The sequence below is a fragment of the Nicotiana sylvestris genome, chromosome 9, assembly GCF_000393655.2.
Source record: "Nicotiana sylvestris chromosome 9, ASM39365v2, whole genome shotgun sequence".
In the NCBI taxonomy this organism is placed as follows: Eukaryota; Viridiplantae; Streptophyta; class Magnoliopsida; order Solanales; family Solanaceae; genus Nicotiana; species Nicotiana sylvestris.
Window position 1 is genome coordinate 141,221,140 of NC_091065.1, and position 19,145 is coordinate 141,240,284.

Sequence of the window (19,145 nt, forward strand, 5' to 3'; positions counted from 1 at the left end):
TAGGCACATGAGCAAGACAGCAAAACACGGGGACCTAACGTTGAGCAAACCAAGTATAGAAAGGGTATGACTAATGATGGTAAAATAGTTAAAAGAAAACAGTTATTCATCCATATTATCCATTAAAATATGGGTAGACTAATAAACTTTTTAAAAACAAGTTAAATATGAATAAAAACCATATCATCCACTTAAAAAATGGATAACTAATGTGTTTTACTTTTACATTTATAAAGCCTCAAATTGAGGGTTCCTTAAGCTTGGGAGACAAGGAATTCTCCGTAAAGTGATCACATTCAAGAAGTCATGGTAATATAGATATCCATATTATCCGCCGGTTAATCCATTTTTTATCGATATTAAATATGGATCGGGTTGGATAATTATCCATTTTTGCATTACCCGTTTTTAACCCGCTCATTTACCACCCCTAGGCATGACTATGTATCATGTTAAGGAAATGGACACTGGACTAACTCAAATCTAAAAACTAGCTCTCAAAGTAAAGATTAACCAAGATTATATAAAGAGACAACAACACTTAACATACAGTCAAGCAGTCAGCGTCAAAATATGGTTGCAATGAAAACTGAGCAGAAAAAACCACTTGCGAATCGAGATACAAGTACAAAAACCATAGAAGAGAGAAAAGACCATACAGCCAAAAGACGTCTCATCTGCGTAAAATTTTTTAGAATTATAGTCCTCAATCCAGGATATACTTATAAGCATCGAATGACTTTCAGAATTCAATATAGATACCCTTCATGACTGCCATCTGGTGGTAAAAAAAAATCAGAAAATTCCTCTTTACATTTCCAGTTAATTGAGATAAAGCAAAATTGAAACTAGAATGTGTAAATTGCTACTACTACTGAAATTACATAGAAGTGATTCAAAATTTTACGTCACTGTACAACTCTGCAATTGTGCCACAATCATGACCGATCACATTCAGCTAACTGTTTCGCTGAACTGGAGTTGGGAACTTCATTCACAGTCGCATGTTCTATATAACCTTTTTCAGGTTCATCAATCCCTGCAGCATTTCCTTCCTGTAAACAAGTCAAAGGATCTTCTGGGATGGGCTGAACATTAGCATCTGAAGGCTGCTTCTCGCGTTCCATGTAATCTTTTTCAGGTGCATCACTCCCAGCTGTGTTTCCTTCCTCTGAACCAGTCGAAGAATCTTTTGAGATGGGTTGAACACTAGCATCTGAAGGCTGCTTCAAAGCAGGAGCAGCATCTTTTCTGACACCACTATCCTTGGTAGAATTACTAGACTGCAACCACATAAACTGCAAAGCTTGGCCTTGCCAGATTTTGCCATTCAAAAATGCCCTCTCAGCAGACCGGCGCGTTGGATAACATATCTTAGCAGATATGTTTAACGTCTCTGAGCCATTATTACTATCTTGAGGCTCCAAATCTTCCAGCTCAACAGAGGTAAGGTCACCAAAAGCAGAGAAATGTTCCTTCAAGACAGCAACCTAGAATAGGAAAACCATTCTTAATTTATCATACAAAGATACGAGCAAGGAGGGAAAAGAATCTACAGATCAACCTGGATATTATAGCTAACCAAGGGAGATATAACACTAATGACAAGTACTATAAAGTGTCCTCAGATCCTTTCTCACACATCTAGAAGAATTATGTGTCACCTAAATTGGGAAGAAGGAACTTTACAGAAAAATAAAGATTTGCAAATATGAGAACAGGTAGAAACACATGCACATATCTCCTACCTTGACCATAGGAATTATGAGTGCATTGTATAAGAAAATAAAAGAAAACTTTCAAAGTGCGGACATAAACTTTCGAAAACCTATCCATGTGAGAAGGAGAAGATAGTAATAATATAGGCATGCTCTAACATACTAACAGCTCTGCCTTGGAAGAAAAGGCACATAAGTGGCATAAGAAGATGGAAGTAAAAAATATGTGCAAAATTATTTGCAAATACTGGCAAATTTCAACTATCTGAGAGAGGACTGAAAGAAATTACATTTGCAAGACCACATGGCAAAGGTGGAAGAACTTTGAAGGCAGTGGGACGATTGTCTAGTTTGTATCTATTGAATATAAAAGGTGCACCATGTGGTGCCAGTGGACGAATTGACTGCTTCAAGCTGGAAGGTTCCTGTGTGGCCACAGTAGAAGATGATATAGAACAAGAGCGCTCTGCATTCTCTGTTGATCTGCTACAATCAGAGATTGCGTCAGCTTGTGTTGAAGATACATCATTATTAAGTTCTGTGGAGCTTGAATTTTGCATTTTTGCAGAATAAGATACTGTTTCTCCCTCCACCTGTTTCTTCAGATCCTGGTCTGAGACTGCTTCAGCTTTCACACCTACAGCCTGCATAGACGGAACCACATAATAGTGGAAGAGAAGACCCTAACATTAGTTTATTAAAGATCAATGAGATTATATCGTCAATATACAGAGAGGAAAAACAAAGAGCAAACTGCAATAAACATGAGATCAGCTTATTCTGAGGACAAATTAATTGCTATAGTCAATCTTGATATAAGTTGTGGAAACAAGAATAAGAACCGTTACAGTTAACATAAAGTTGTATCATCATATGTGGGAAGGAAACAAAGAATGACTTGCATAAACAATTCCAGATACAAGATATTCATTGTAGTCACCCCTCGTCATTATTATGGAAAAAAGTACTTCTACAGTTAACAACTAGGAAGCATATCAGATAACAACTTGCAGGAATGCTCCGAAAAGTCAGTTTGTTTAAATGTAGGTTTTGAAAAAGAATATAATGGAATATTTCAAGTTGGTGAGAGAAAATAAAGAATAAAATCACTTAATCTCAGTAGATACTGAATATCAGCTTAAAGAACATTTTCTTTGGACAATTTTGAAAAAAGAACAGGCAATCACCTGCTTCTCAAGTTTAACCAACTGACGTCGGAACTCATTCCGCTTCTGATCAAGCAGCTCCTGCTTCTTGCGCAATTCTTCCTTCAAAAGTTCTAAACTCTCCACCTTTTTTTGCACAGCTGGTGCAGCTTTGGGAACATTATGAGCCACAGGCTTAGGTAGACCAGAAGTAGGTAACAGAACAACAGGACCATGTTCAGCAGCTTTTGAGGCTAAGGACTGGATATTGTCTTTTCCTTTATAAGGAACAGATAGGTGGGGTTGAACCACACTAGATGTTACTCCACGAGGAGTCAAAGGTAAATTAATGCCACCATTTAAACCATCATCCATAATGCTATCCCTGTTTGCCCAGAAAAGCTTTATAAAACGGTTGCCGATCACAGCATCAGGTGCCCTTAAAGCAGCCTCAGCTTCTTCTCTCTTAGAAAATTGAATAAAAGCTCGTTCACCACTCTGTGGGATGTGGATGTCAATGACCTCCCCAAATTTTTGAAAATGTGAAAGAAGAGCATCTGGTTTGTTGTCTTTCTGTGGAATGCCTCTCACAAACAGCGTTCGAAGTGCCTTTTGAGAAGGTTTTCTCATATTATGTCCAGAACTACTTTGGGGCTTGAAAGATGATTCTGTCATTTGTGGGTCAATAGTATCTACATTTTTTTGCTTCCCTGGACGGGAGTTTCCTTGATTGCTGCAGGACGATTCCAAATCTTTTCCCATTTCATCAAAACTTGAAGCATCCCCTGTAAAATCAGTGATCTCTTTCACATTCGAGTTATTTTTTGACCTTCTGATTCTTCCCCACACACTCTGAGATCCTGAAGCTGCCTTAGCACCTCTAAGTGGATGCTCAAGTTCAAAGGCATCACACTGCCCAACTTGATCATGATCAGAGGAGTCTGCATCTAACAAAGGCCCAGTATCATCAATTTTAGATGGATTTAAATCCTGGAGTACTGCTGAAGTTTCAGAACGATCATTTGACCATAAAGGCTGATCAGGATCATAAAAATCAGCTCCCCCAGTCATAGAACCATCAACAAAAGCATCAGTCAAACCCAATCCATCATCAATCACAGGAGGTTTGGTAATTTTGTTGTGTAAAGCTTTGCCACTAACCAATGATCCAGAAGGGCCTATCACAGGTAAAGATCCTTCTACAGTAGCTGGTCCTAGCATGTGTGCATTAGGAAGTGACACAGGAAGATTAAACTGAGAAAGGCTCTGCAATTTGGAAAACAATAACATAAAACCAAAGTGCCCAGGCTAAGAAATTGCAAAGTATAAGAATAAAGTGTTGACAGTAAATGAACGGGGGATTCCTTTGCCAAAATAATTCATCGCTTACTTGCTTAATAGACAAAACATAATGTGTTTTCATAAAGAAGAATGATCTAATAAGGGAGTCCTGACTCAACTTACAAAAGCTTAATTGAAAGAGATGAAAAAATCAAGTAAGCAAACACTCAGCATTCCGATGAAGACCAGAGATAGAAACACCCTAAACATAAAATATTGACAGAAAACCATTCCCTCCCATAACATATAATGGAACAGACAGTAATAACTATTTGTCAGCTGAAAGTCCACACACCTGAACATCTTCAACAACAATACGATTTACTCCATGCTCCATCGGGCACATATCTCCTCTTAGGCAAAATCCACGCTCCTCAAAGTCTCTACATCTCTGCCTTGGAATACCCATACCCACAGTAGGATTCAAGGGTGGCCTGAGTGTTCCCTGGAAACCAAGGGAATGAATTGTATCAAGGCCGCCATTAGACATTCCTGGAACCATTCCAAATGCACTCCAAGATGAACTCTGTGCATTAGAAACGTTTTGCACCCCTCTTCCAGTAAAGAGATCAGGAGTAACAGGGCCCTGTGGAAACATTTGAGATGCAATATCAGCGGAGCCAAACCTTGAATCACGTTGGGCCCAAGCACTATGTTCTCTCCCTCGACCCCTACCATTACTAGCATCACCAGACAGTGATTGGTTCAGCCTCATTCTTTGGTATGATTCCAAAGGGGCCCTGGAAAATGAACCCATTCCTCGTCTTCTTGGGAACCTGGTTTCACTAAACTGAGAATCTCCTTCACCATAAGGATGTCCATTCTTAAAAGGCTTTCGTTTCCTGAATGGTCTACTGAAAACTGGTTCAACGGTATCAGTCTCCTCAGATTGAGAATGCAGTTCTCTCCTACGATGCTTATGATTGCGATCATCATCATCCTCTTCACTGATTTCTTTCTCTTCAGGATCACTGTTGCAATCAGAAGGTAAAAGTGCTGGCTTTGAAGATGAAACTTTAAGCTCCATGAGTCAACACTCAACCTTGTTTATGATCAAAATGTGTATGCCCAGATAAATAAGATAAATCAAATTATTTCAATGGTCCACGCCAATTAAAAGTGACCAGTACCTGAAAGTGGGGACAACAATGCGGAAGACTATTAATATTCATTTACGCAAGCATGAAAAGCTAAACTTGACAGTTCTATTAAGGTCATTGACGTTTTCTCACATACACAACAAAAGCGGTAGGTCTAAAATAAACAGTCGTAAGAGACAGCACTTTGGCAATAAAATGCAGTTGATAATTTATTTATTTTTGAGAAGGTAACATATCCAGTATATTCATAAAAAATCATCAGCACAACACGTGCTGGAAACCAAAATAGGTGTGTTACATTAAAAAAGAAAACAAAAATACAATCCTTGTTCTTCTTACAAGGAGCTTAAAACATCTATAATTGAAACAGTATCATCTATGTATTCTGATTTACACCAAAAACAAAAAAGAAGAATACACTTCGTCTTAATTTTCTGGAGAGAATCTTCAAAACATCTCGAATTCCTTTCCTTCCAAATTGTCCACCAAATAGTTGCTGAAAATTTTTCCATCTGTCTTTGTCCGTGGTAAAGTTTGCCCCTGAGTTCCAGCTTAGTAAGACTTCAGAAGTTCTCCTAGCATTACCCATCTAGTACCTCTGAGGTTGATGAACAAATCCCATAGCTGGCTGGTCACTTTACAATGTAGAAACAGATGGCTAATTGTCTTAGCATCTTGTCTACACAAATAACACCTAGATACAATTGGTATACCCCTCTTTCTTACGTTTCCCTGAGTAAGTACAACTTTCTTAACCACCAACCAAGAAAAGCATGCCACTTTATAAGGCACCTTTACTGTCCATATGTGCTTCCAAGGCCATAAACTGAGTTGAGAGCGCTCCTAGTTCAAATCTTTATATGCTGAGCTGACTGAGTAAATTCCAGTACTATGCTTCTGCCCTCTGAGTGTATCTTCACCTTCCTGTAGTCCTTTGCCTTGTTCCAAAGTGTTATAAAAATTGTTTTTTTACCGTCTTGCTTAGGAAAGACACATCTCCGTCCAGACAAGATCGTTAGATGATCGTTTCTGTACTGTCCTGTCTTGAAGAACGTCTTCCCCGATCCGAGGTAGATCAACAATCGTGAAAGGCCCAGGATGGTCGCTATAACGTCTTTTTCGACACAGTAACAAGATCCAACGATTAATCTAACGTGAAAGACGATTACTGTACCTTAAAAAACGCGATATAGGCTTTAAAGAAGGTTTTCACGAAGGATTGTTGGATAGCCTTTCACTCGGACTTGAGATCCTTCAACTGGCTGGAAGGTTGACTCAATTATTCTGGACATCTCCCAACCTTGTAAGCATCTCCTGAAAGTCACGTTCCAACCTTGCGTAGACAAAAGTTAATTCAAAGTAGTCCCTTATTGTTGGTTCAAAATATAGATGTCAGGATATAGTTGTTTTAAGCTTCGAACACCCAACTAGTCCTCCCAAAACTGTTTTTTCCTTCCATCTTTTGCATTAAGACTTAGCTTATCATTCAGACTTGGCCACAAATTCTTTATAGATCTCCAAAGGCTAACTCCATAAGGAGTGTTAACACCTCCAGCCATCTAAAAATCTTCCTTTCCATATTTTACCTTAATCACATTGCCCATAGTGCTTGCTCTTCCTTTGGAAACCTCCACAACCACTTTGTCAATAGGCTTTTGTTATGCTTTCTTAGATTCCTGACTCCCAAACCCCCTTATTGTTTGTTGATAGTCAGGATCTTCCATTTAACTAAATGTATCCCTTTTTTCTCTTTGTTTCCATGCCACAGGAAGTTTCTTCTCAAAGCTTCTAGCCTCTTTTCTACACTTGCTGGTAAAGGAAATAACGAAATCATATAGGTAGGAAGAGCATCCAAAATAAAGTTAATAAGTATCAATCTACCTCCCAGGCATAAATAATTTGCTTTCCATCTTGCAAGCTAATTCTCACATTTCTCCAAGACTCCATTCCAAATGTCTTTAGACTTAACGCTTTGCACCCAAAGGCGTTCTCAAGTAAATGGTTGGGGTACTTCTTAACTTCTCCACCTAAAATTCCACCTACAGATGTATCCTAGGCACCTCATTGACTAGGAAATATGGCTTTTCCTCCGGTTGATGTGGAGCCCATAAACAACTTCAAATAGGACTAAGATAACCCTTAGATACCTCAATTGGCTCTCCTCTCGATCACAATATATTAAGGTATCATCTGCATACTAAAAATGAGTGATTTTCCAGTTTGTTTGTTTGCTTGATTGTTAGCCACATTAGCCACATTGAGCCATAAATCCAACCATTCCCAAGTGCAATCTTCAGCATGTTATTTTAATCCTTCCATAGCAAGTACAAATAGAAAAGGAGACAGGAGATCACCTTGCCTCAAACCCCTTTCGGAGGAAAAAACCTTTAGGACATCCATTTATTAGGATTAAGAAACTGACAATACTTATACAATTTCACCCAACTGATCCATTTCCTTCCCAACCCCATTTTTCTGTAAGATCCCCAAAAAATTTCCAGTTCACATGATCATATTCTTTTTCAATGTCTAGCTTGCACATAATACCATATTTTTCCTCCTTTAACCTGGAATCAAGGCATTCATTTGCTATTAAAACAACATCAGTGATATGTCTTGCACTGATGAAAGCCTTTTGCTGTGAGTCTACTAGTTTATGCAACACCTTTTTAAGTCTTTCAATAAGGATTTTGGAGATCAACTTATAGATGCTCCCTATTAAACTAATGGGTCTATAATCTCTTAATTCCTTGGCACCATTCTTTTTAAAGGATCAAAGTTACATGTGGCATTGAAGCTCTTTTCAAACATCTCCTGAGAATCAAAATTCTGGATAGTAGCCATTACATCTGACTTGACCACCTCCCAACAATTGATAAAATGAAACCATACAGTACCCATCTGGACCAGATGCTTTGTCTATTGCACAAAGCTTTAGACAATCCAGAGTCTCCTTCTCATCAAAAGGACATTGTAAAGCTTGTTGTTCTTCTTCAATAATAGGGCAATTATTCATATTGCAAATAGGTCTCCATTCCTCAGTTTCAAAGTAAAGCTTGATGTAACAATCTGTGATCTCCCTTTTGATAGCTTCTGGTTCTTCACTACTCTCCTAATACCAACAACCCCTAATACCAACAACCGATCAATGTTGTTGTTCCTTCTATGTGCATTGGCTATTTTAGGGGGAAAAACTTTGTATTCCCGTCACCCTGCTTAAGCCATAAGGCCCTAGATCTCTATCTTCGGGCTATTTCTTCAATTTATCGTTCTCTTCAAACTCCATTAAGAGATTTGTTCCTTTGGGGTTTCCTCTTCATTTAGACACCTTGTCTTTTAAATTGCATCAAGTTCAGACATTTGATGCATTATTGAGTTTTTCCTTGTCTCCACGTTGCCAAAATTGCTTAGGCTCCCTTCTATCAATTTCCCTTTGAGAGCTTTGAGATTACATGCAAGGATGTAATCAAGCTTGCCTTCAATAATAAAAAATGTCCACCAATCTTTAACTCTATCCTTGAATCCTCCAGTCTCCAATCACCGATTCTCAAACTTAAATAGGATTTATTCTGATCCCATTTACCACACCAAAGAACTAATGGTGTATGGTCAGAACAAATTCTAGGCAATAACTCTTGATGTTCTTGAAACAATCATTCCATTCTATTGAGATCAAGAACCTGTCAATTCTAGATGAGATCTCCTGATTGTCCCCACAAGTCCATGTGTAAATTCGCCCACCTGATGAAGATCAACAATTTCTCTGTCTTCAATAAAGTCTTAAAAATCTTTCATTGCTTTAGTGTTTCTAGTGAATTCTTTTTTTTCAAAGGGAAATCTAACTATATTAAAGTCACCCCAACCACCCATGGACCCATAAATAGACTCCTAACAACCCCAACTTCCCGCCAAATTTCTTGTTTCTCTCTATTGAAATTTGGAGCATAGACCCTTGTGAAGTGCCAATTGAAATCCTGAGTTTGAGATTCAAATCGACATGTCTAAGTATAGGAACCAGTAGTGACCACCTCCCCTTTCCAGATCTTACTATCCCACAACATAAGAATCCCGCCCATAGTTCCATTAGCCTCCGGCTGCCCATATTTTATCCCTTGTTTCCCTACTTGATGATCTCCTCTATATTCCCTTCAAATTTAGTTTCCTAAAAACATTTAACATCAGGTTTTCAATTGAGAACCAAACTACTAATAACCCTCCTTTTTCTCTATGTGATTCAATCCCCTTACATTCCAAGATATGATTTTGATCTTCAAAGGTTCTACTTCCTCAATTGACCAAATTTCTGCTTCTGAAGACATATGCATCTGCATGTCTCCATTATCCTCTAAAGTGTAACTGTCACGGTGTGCATTCTCTCCTTCAAAAATTGTCATGGCATCACCTTCTTCATGAATCACCATCTGATTTTGCTCCTGAAAATGCGTAGGGGAGTCCCATACTTCATTGATGATGTTTCCAGAACTTTGTAGAGAAGACACCGTAATAGAGTTAATTGCTTCTATTTCAATTAGGACTGGATCCAACGTATAAGGGATATCTATGTTGGCCTGGACCTGATTGAAAATTTGGGCTTCAGTAAATAAAACTGAGCCCAACTGAGTGTTTTTTTCAAGTGGCACTTTAGGAGCTTTGGGCTTTTTAATAGGCCCAATACTCAAACCCTTAATTCCCCTTATCACTGGCACGTACACTCTCCCCTTTATTATACGCCTTTAATTTCAAATTAGGTGCATCTTTTGAGGAGCCCACGTGCTACCTCCTTATCCCTTCTAACCTCTTTATTGTAAGGCTCTCTTATCCGTTGGACATTCACCATCTCTGCTTCTTCACCGAAAAAACCCTAGTCGACAACTCGCACCAAATGGGTATCATGAAAACTAAACCACTGTCTTCAATCATCACCTCCTTCGGAACTACACCACCGTCTCCTCTAACTTTAATTCTTGCCCACTTTAGGTGATCCTTCAGAGAAGTTTCTTACTTTGTTTCTAGCCATCCTCCATAGTGGCCTCCAATGGCTTTGAAGACTTTTTCTATCCAGAAGTGCAACAAAATATCCATAGCTCTAATTATGTTTCCTTCTGTTGTTGTTTGTCTAAGCAACAACCAGCTGCCGGTGACCACTAGTCCAGATGAAATTTTTTGCACGCCTCCACCACCGCTCCCCTTTTAGGATATATCCTGCCATATATTTTGTTAGAAATTCAAAGAGAAAGTGACACCCTCCCATCTCATAAATATTACCTCCAAAAGAGTTCTTCCCGATACTAACAAATCATCTTCTAATATCGATTAGTGTTGGCTTCTCCTCCAAGTCTTTCTTAAAATTCCCTACCACACCTCTTCCAGTAGCCCATTTTCAAAAGACTCCCCTATGATTCTATTGTTGTTGGTTTTAATCGTGGCTGCATTGGAATCTTTCGTTTGCCATTTTACTGGTTCTTGGGATCTACGGAGTATTTGCAATAAAAGTTGTTTTGTTTTTATTAATGAAGTTTTGGATCTTAAATGCAATGTCCTTCCACCCTCCATTGAATGTAATCTCTTGAATAATAATTAATGATATGCTTTCTCCTTATATTGATACGATGCTTATAAATCTTCCAAAGTTTTCGCATTTCTCATCAAACAAATAGGGAATTTATTCATTACTCCACCTAGTACTGATTGATTGGAGAGAGACATACGTGGATTAGTACAATTAATTCTTTATTGGCATATGGATTCCAAGAGAGACTAGGTCTGGTTTTTCAACCCGATCCATGTATTGGAATAGAGTACCTTATTTCTTTTTATCAAATTTGATTGTTCTTCCTTTAGCTTCCATCTTTTGACGTAGTTTCCAGCAACTCTTGATGCTTCCTGTAGAACAATGCACAGCCACTCCATGGTTTTCCTGAACGTAGTTCTCCGCATCAAGTTACGACTCCTTCCTATCCATTCTAACCAGACTACAACCCTCGATATGATTCTGGTGATATCATAAGACTTGAACCCCAGTGCAAAATAAATCTTGTCTACCTCCATATTAACAGAAACCTTACAAATAAAACCTAGTAATAAAAGAGGAAAGAGAAAAATTCTAAAAGATGACGCCAGAGGAAAGAAACTGATTATAGGATGTTGCCAGAAAAGAGGAAATCTTTTCTGCCCCCGTGAAATGTGCCTGGAAGCCCAATTGATTAATACATTCCTCAACCTAAGCATAACAATTTCGTGATCAAGCTAAAATATATCCTGCAATATGAACTTGTTGGCTTCAAACCCACAAAGCCTACACAGATGTCTCTGAACTTTAATGTTGAGATGAGATAGCATACCGGAAGAATTGATAAAACATGGCATAAAACATATGAGAATGAGCTTTTCAAGGCACCCATCATGCAAGTGAATAGTTTCAAGAAACTATCAAAATGCATAGATACTACGAAATATAGACCTCACAAGTTGGAATCAACACATATCAAATATTCTCCTTTTTCTGGAAGCGGAGGAGAGAGAATGCCAATAAGGACTTGAATGTTCACGAATCTTTTTCACTTTTCTTCACCAAGCAAGAAAGACTTTAAATTTCACTCACTAACTATTACCAAAATGCAAATGTATTGATACACAAATAATTACGTGTTGTCAAATAATCACTATACTTTAGCCAAATCATGCTCATAGCATCATGTAAAAGGACCTTATAAAAAAAAAAGCATCATGTAAAAGGAAAACAGAGACAACTATTCACATAGAACGAGTGGATCATAAGGATATCAGGATTTTTAATGAGGCATTATCAGAGAATGGTTATGGAGATTCGGGATAGAGGATCATGCTCTTTGGAGGGAGATGATAGCGGAAAAATATGGGATTGTGGAAAGGAGTTGGCGAAAAACAGAACATCATACTCCTTTTTAGGTGCGGCCGATGGAGGAATATTGTGAAGGATCAGGAAGAGTTTTGCAGCATTATCACTTACATGATAGAGGAACAGACCAATGTCAGTTTCTCGAGGCATAGGTGGTATGGAGATAATGCATTGAAATTCTTATTTCCCGACACTTACAACATTTCCAACCAAAAAGAGAAAAGATCCCAACAGGGTTAAAGGTCATGAAAGGGAGTTTCACCAGGACTTGTGGTTTAGAAGGAACCTTGAGGATTGGGAGGTTGCAAACTTTGAAAGTATGGTTGAATTGCTTTATAAATAGTTTTTTGCGTAACAAGAAGGATCCTTGGAGGTAAGAGGCAGGTAGTTGGTTGAATTGCTTCATAAATAGTTTTTTGCGTAACAACAAGGATCCTTGGAGGTAAGAGTCAGTAAAGCCTAATTAAAATAAATTGTTGATCATTCAAGAGGCAGGATACTGGAAGACAATTATAGATGCTAAATTTGGTGCCCCAAGGCCACTGGTGTACCAAGGAAAGCACATTACTAAATAGGGTTGGAGTTTGGAAATACATCAGCAGTCACAACAAGGAATTTTTCCAGAACATATCCTTCAGAGTTGGAAATGGTCTACATATTAACTTCTGGAAAGACAAATGGATTTGGTAACACAACCCCATAGGAATCCTACCTAGGGTTATATCAGCTTGCACGTAACAAGGGTGCTTTTATTGCCCAATACGAAGAAAATAATAGCTTGAATACCACATTCAGAAGGAATCTTCAATATTGGAAATTACTTACTCACACTCCTTGCAGCATTGGAAGACTATTAGAGTGTTTGGATTGGCCTATAAAAAGTAGCTTTTAAGCTAAAAACCAAAAGCCATAAGTTGGTAATACCCAACTTTTGGCTTTTGACTTATTTTTGTACTTTTTATGCCTAAAAGTAAGTGCTTTTAAGCACTTTTTATCATTGCCAAACACCACACAAACTAAAAAAGTGCTTAAAAGCCAATAAGCACTTAAAATAAGCTAACCCAAACACCCTCTATAGCTTTAATCCACACCAACCTGACAGAATCCTATGGCGAAGCTCTAAAGAAGGGAGGTACACAATCAAAGCTGGTTACCATCATTTGTTCTCTCAGAATGGCATCCTTGAGGATTGGCCATGGAAAAATGCGTGGAAGATTAGACTACCTCTAAAACTCTCATGCTTTTCTTGGATAGCACTTAATGGAGCATGCCTAACACAGGACAACCTCACAAAAAAGGCATAACCTTAGTAAACAGATGCTATTTGTAACACTAACACCCAAGTTCAGAGAATGTCAGCCATCTATTTCTATACTACCCACTCACAGCTGATCTTAGAACTTCTTCCATTTTATTTTGGTTTATAAAACCATCAGAAGGATCTGGAGGATGACCCCAACAATAATTTTTTGGTGTGTCCGAACTGAAAGGAACAACAGATGCTTTAATGGGATCTGAAATCCTACTTACACTCTTAAGGCCAAATCTTAGTTAGATTGTTTAGTTGGCATTTTTCCCCTATAAACAATATTGATAATTTTTTGGATTTTGTTAGCTCACTGAGCTAACTTAGACATTGTTCTGGAGCTAACTTTTTGCTACCTTGTATTCTACATCTTTTGGATGCCTTTTTATTAATGATAATTACTTAACTCATTAAAAATAAATTGTTGATCATAAAGTAATCAACATTTCCACATCTATCAATTAAGAATCCCACGATGTCAAATACTGTGCAATTCTTCAGTTGCTTGGCAGCAAGGGAGTACTTCCGACAACTGAAAACTCGAGGAAGAGGAGAATTACATACGTCAGCGGTTGTATGTGTAAGAGATCGGACAAAAATGTGGATCACCTCTTAATACATTGTCAGGTAGTGTCTTGTTTATGGTGGGAGATCTTTAGATGGTTCGGGTTGCAATGAGTGATGCCATGCACCGGGAGGAGACACTGTTCAATTGGACATTTAGAAGACAGATGAGAAGATGAAAAGCGTGTGCTATTCTAGCAGTATGTGGGTTGTATGGAAAGAGTGAAATATGATAGCTTTTGAAGGGATAGAAAATGGTTTTGTACATTTGAGAAATAGCCTCATTTATTTTTGGTGTATCCATGAGATCCCAATTTGTGTCGAAAATTAGATATCGTTCATATAAAATTATATTTCTTTGCAGATTCTCTACTTTTGATTATGAGAGATTTCTCTCCCCATTATCAATAAAATTATGTTACCTTATTCCAAAAAAAAAAAAAATAGGCAAGTCATACATAGCAAGAAATTTAGACAAATCTAAATGAAAAAGAAACTTGTAGCCCATCTTGATTAGTCTCTTTATAACACATAACAATCAAAAAATAAATTAATAAAAAAAAGATAAACAACAAGTTGAGTAACAAACGAAGCTTCAGCATGCTAGAGGAACCGATACATAAATAAAGAACCTGTTTTGACATGAAAGTGCACAGAGGTGCTATGTTGTTCACAAGAGACCTTTTTCAAAATATAAATTTTATTTTCCCAATTTTCACACTTTATTTTTTATATAATTTTCATTTTCACACTTCTACTTCTTGACTTAGGAGAAACGTATCAGAAATGAAATTTCTGTTGCTCAAGGCTTTCCTTAAAAAAGGGAAAGAAGTAAGAGAGCCATTTCAATACAAACACCGACAAACGGCAATAACTGTTTTTTTTTCACTAGAACACAGAGACATGCGAAGATACATCCATTCTTTCACTTTTCAAGTATTTCACATAAATAATGCTTTGAATTAGGTGAAAGAGCCTACTGGAAGGTTTATGAGTTACGTTGAAAATTCCAACCCATGAGCTAATCTTTTTAATTATTTTTGACAATTTCCACATGAAACTAACGCTGGTACATACAACCATTATGACATAGGCATTGCAATCATCATTTAGAGCCCATCACTAGAATTGTCGAATGAATATGGTGTTATATTTTGCATCGGTGCATTAGATAAATTTGAACAATTTCTAGATTGGGTTATTTTTTATTGGGGATAATGAAACCAATCTAGTTGGCAAGTGCACAAATGTTGTCCGACTGGAACTACCAAACCAAGGGCTAAAACCTCTCTCGTGGCAATCAGTAATGTAGCCAGGAATTTATATAAAGGGATTCAAAAAATAATAGAATCTCATAGTTTACTGAGATTTAAACTTGTGACTTAGCGGCTAGCGCAACATTAAACCTCCTTTACCAAAGCACAAAAAAAAATTCTTGTTTTTTTTAGAAGGCAAAGCACTAGAATTTTTTCTTTATGTCAAAGGGATTCAATAGTTTATATATAACCAAAAAAAACTCCCCTATTTGCCAGTATAATATTTCAATAAAGGGGATTCAATTGAACCCCCTTCCTTCTCTTACTAGCTCCGCCCCAGGTGGCAACCTGTCTTCGGTCAATGGTAATATTAACAAGTGAAAGCATTCAAAGACTTGGAAAGGACTTTGCTAATCATAACAAGCTCTCACCTTCATTCAGGACACTGAACAACAAGCTTGAATGGAAGCCGATAAAGGCCAGAATGGTCAAAGTATCCTAAGGTAGTGAAATCAGAAGAAAAATTTCCCTCTCATTGTGGATAATATTCTTCTCTAATATGATGAATCTCCAAATATTAAACAAATATGATTCATATATCGAACCCTAACTAATTGGGATAATACATCGTTGATTGATTGAGTTTAAGACTTTAAGTAATCCTATCTTTCAGAGCGATAGTTACTGGATCATTGTTATTTATCAACAAAAAAAAAAAGGAAGTTACGGGATCATTTTTTACATCTAATACCAAAGTCACTCAGCACTTAAAAGTCTAAATCAAACCAGTCTATTTTACACGAAGCTCCAAAACATTTCCAAAAGATTCAAAACCCTTCTTGAACACTTACCCAAAAATGCACCAAGCTCTCTTTCTCGTCAATTACAGTTGACTTAGTGACGAGAAGTCTATTTTATTATTAATATTATTAATTGTATTTTTCTTATTGTGAATTGTGATTAGAAGTCCTTTTTGCAGTGATAATTGTAATCTTAGTTTATTCATTAACTTTTTTCATTGTCACATTCAAATATCCATGAAAATAAACAAATATACTATGTGATTAGGAGCAACTTTATGTCAAAGAAAGGGAGCAACAACGACCTTAAATCGTAGGTCTGCCACTGAACATTATTCTCTTGAAAAGTTTGTTTGCCAACTAAATATAGATGATTGTAAATGTATCAGAGCTATAAGTTACTGTATCATTTTACAAAGTCACTCAGCATTTGAAGTCTATACCTATAACGATAACAAAGAAAAGCACCATTGTGTCACCTCAGCCAAATTTGAGCCAAAAAACTCAGTTTCTCCATAATTTAACAAAAAAAAAAAAAAGTAAAAGATTGGTTCCATTTTTATCCTATCGAAACATCCAAACAACTTAGGAACCCAACATACCACCAAGCCAGATTAAGGCATAACATACAAATCCATCCAGAACTGCCACAATCGACAATTAAAGGTCATTTACCAAATTAAGTAATTGAGCAGAAACAATAATTTCTTTATTCCCTTAGCTGGAATCATGCTGAAAGAAAGCTCCACCACTACCCACTCGAGCCGTAAGTATCAAATGACAAAATGAATAATCAAATAAAAACAAAACTCCAATTACTAAATCTTTTGTCCTCTAAAAAACTGAAATTACCAATTTCAGCGCAAACCCCTAACTGAATCGAAGCAATATAATTACACACTTAACAATTAATTCTCCACCGAAGATTAAAAGAAAATTACTTCCAAAACTATACTGAGCAAAAGTAGAAGAATAGAACCTGAAAAAGAATTGGCTCTCTTAGGGTTTCGAATTAACGTCCTCAATTCGGCAAATATGAAAATTATCGGCGAATAATGGCCGGACCGTAAAAGACCTCTTTTGTATATTTTCTGCCTCTGCTTTTTTTTTTCTTTTTCCTTTTTTTTTTTTTTTTTTTGAATTGGGAGAGAGAGGGTTTTACAGTCCCATGCGGTTTGCTGTCCACCTCGACTTCTCTTGGAATTTAGATTTTCACTTTCTTCTCGTTGTAAAGTTTATTTGCCAAATAAAAATAGATGATTGGTACATGCAAATAGCACGGTATAGTCAGTTTTCGGACCGGTCATTCAAAAATAGTCAGTGTTTACGAAGTCAATGAAAAATAGTCATTATTTTGCTGCAACAGAGACCAGTCCAACATAATATACTAGAGTTCGGTGCACCTGTGTATGAACTCCAGCATATTATGCTGGATCGGTATACTTTGCTGACTCCAGTATAATATACTGGAGAGTGGAGCATCGGTGCTCCAAACTCCACTACATTATACCGGACAATTACACTTGCTGGACTCCAGTATATTATGCTAGAGTTCTAGTGCACTTATACTGGAACTCCATCATATTATGCTGGAGTTCCAGCATACTTATCCTGGAACTCCAGTATAATATGCTAGAGTTCAAGCATACTTATGCTGGAACTCCGGTATAATATACTGGCGTATTTTCCGGATTTTGAACAGTGTTTTCGTTCAGATTTATCTTTACATGAAAAGTGGGTAAATTTCGATTACTTTTGAAACTGGGCTATTTTTGAACGACCAGTTGTAAATCTGGCTATTTTTGAATTTCTCCCCCTTTATACTGCTAGGGGTTTCAAAAGATATGAATTTACTCAATATAACTAATAATAGAATAAATAAAGAGTAAAAATATATTTAAGAACTCGAGAAAAGTAAATAAGCCTCTTTCTATGGTGGAAGACGGAAGCCTAACTTAATTTTGAGAAACTACCACATATATCCATTTACAGCTTGTTTGGATGATTGTTACATATTGTTCATAATATATCTTATCGTACTGTATCGTTTGATGAATACAATGTTTGGATAGATTGTGTCGTTTTCCATCGTTTCATGATATCACACACCAGTAATATGAAGAATAAACTTGTAATATTATAAAGAAAAATTATGATACAGGGTAAAATTACTATATATAAAGGTAGGGTAAATGATAAAATAAAATTATTTAATAATAATGAAGGGTGAGATTGAGAGAAAAAGACAAGATAACGATGCGACCACACTAAATCGGTCGTTACATAAAGTGGCATATTTCGTCGTTATGTAACGACGAATTTAACGATACGATACAATAAAATTTAAATAATAATCAAAACAAATATCATATTTAAAGTAACAATATGATATAATGCAATAGGTAACAACCATCCAAACAAGCTGTTATAATTAGCTTATTACAAAAATTGATTAATTCATAAAATATTACTAATATTAGTCAAATATTACCAATATTAACCAATTATATATTTTGTAACCAAAAAAGGTCAAGTTTTTGCTTTTTTTTTGAATGGGTGTTATTAGAATAGATTGGGTACATCTTAAGTAGCCTCAATCTCAGTTTTGGGATGAGTTGGTGGAGTTTTGAGGTGGATTGAATTGAAAATTTAAAGTAGAAGATGAGCATCAAAAGAATTATGTGTATCACACTATTTATCATTTGTGTAATCACATATGTATCATATTTGTATCAAATGTGTATTATATGTATATCCATGTATAACTATGTGTCAGATACATGTTTGATACATGTGTCGCAGAAGAATTTTTTGAACTCGATTTTTAACTATGAATTGTGATACCAAATCACCTCCAATCTTCCTCAAATTTTGTATATTGACTCATCTATATGTTTTCAACTCAGATTTTTGGAATCTTATATATATATATATATATATATATATATATATATATATATATATTGTATTTCATCACCTTATTTGCTACCTCATCCATGAATTTTTTTTTCCGTCTTGCATCTAGTGTTGCTGATCAC

The 19,145-nt window shown here is 36.6% G+C and overlaps 1 protein-coding gene across 3 annotated transcripts; it reads right to left on the bottom strand.

The window, feature by feature from the left end:
* Nucleotides 1-719: 719 nt before the first annotated feature.
* LOC104239676 (zinc finger CCCH domain-containing protein 41-like) lies at nucleotides 720-17,230 on the bottom strand. Of its 3 annotated transcripts, XM_070157703.1 has the most exons (6): nucleotides 17,087-17,229; nucleotides 11,107-11,221; nucleotides 4,500-5,334; nucleotides 2,906-4,129; nucleotides 2,009-2,362; nucleotides 720-1,490 (listed from the first exon to the last, which is right to left on the bottom strand). In XM_070157703.1, the coding sequence occupies exons 3-6, from the start codon at nucleotides 5,229-5,231 to the stop codon at nucleotides 939-941; spliced, it is 2,862 nt and encodes a 953-aa protein (XP_070013804.1). In that variant the 5' UTR covers nucleotides 5,232-5,334; nucleotides 11,107-11,221; nucleotides 17,087-17,229; the 3' UTR covers nucleotides 720-938. The 3 variants fall into 3 exon arrangements, with proteins under 3 accessions (XP_070013804.1, XP_009792670.1, XP_009792669.1); XM_009794368.2 differs by having other exon boundaries at nucleotides 11,107-17,230; XM_009794367.2 differs by lacking the exon at nucleotides 11,107-11,221.
* Between the last annotated feature and the right edge of the window lie 1,915 nt (nucleotides 17,231-19,145).

What these genes read in the sequence shown, in the direction of transcription:
- LOC104239676 (XM_009794368.2), bottom strand. Translation starts at nt 5,231, where the DNA reads ATGGAGCTTAAAGTTTCATCTTCAAAGCCAGCACTTTTACCTTCTGAT. An exon ending in TTGTTGTTGAAGATGTTCAG is followed by an intron (nt 4,130 to 4,499) that starts GTGTGTGGACTT and finishes TCCAAATTGCAG; the next exon opens with AGCCTTTCTCAGTTTAATCT. An exon ending in TGCCATGTGGTCTTGCAAAT is followed by an intron (nt 1,491 to 2,008) that starts GTAATTTCTTTC and finishes TTCCTATTCTAG; the next exon opens with GTTGCTGTCTTGAAGGAACA.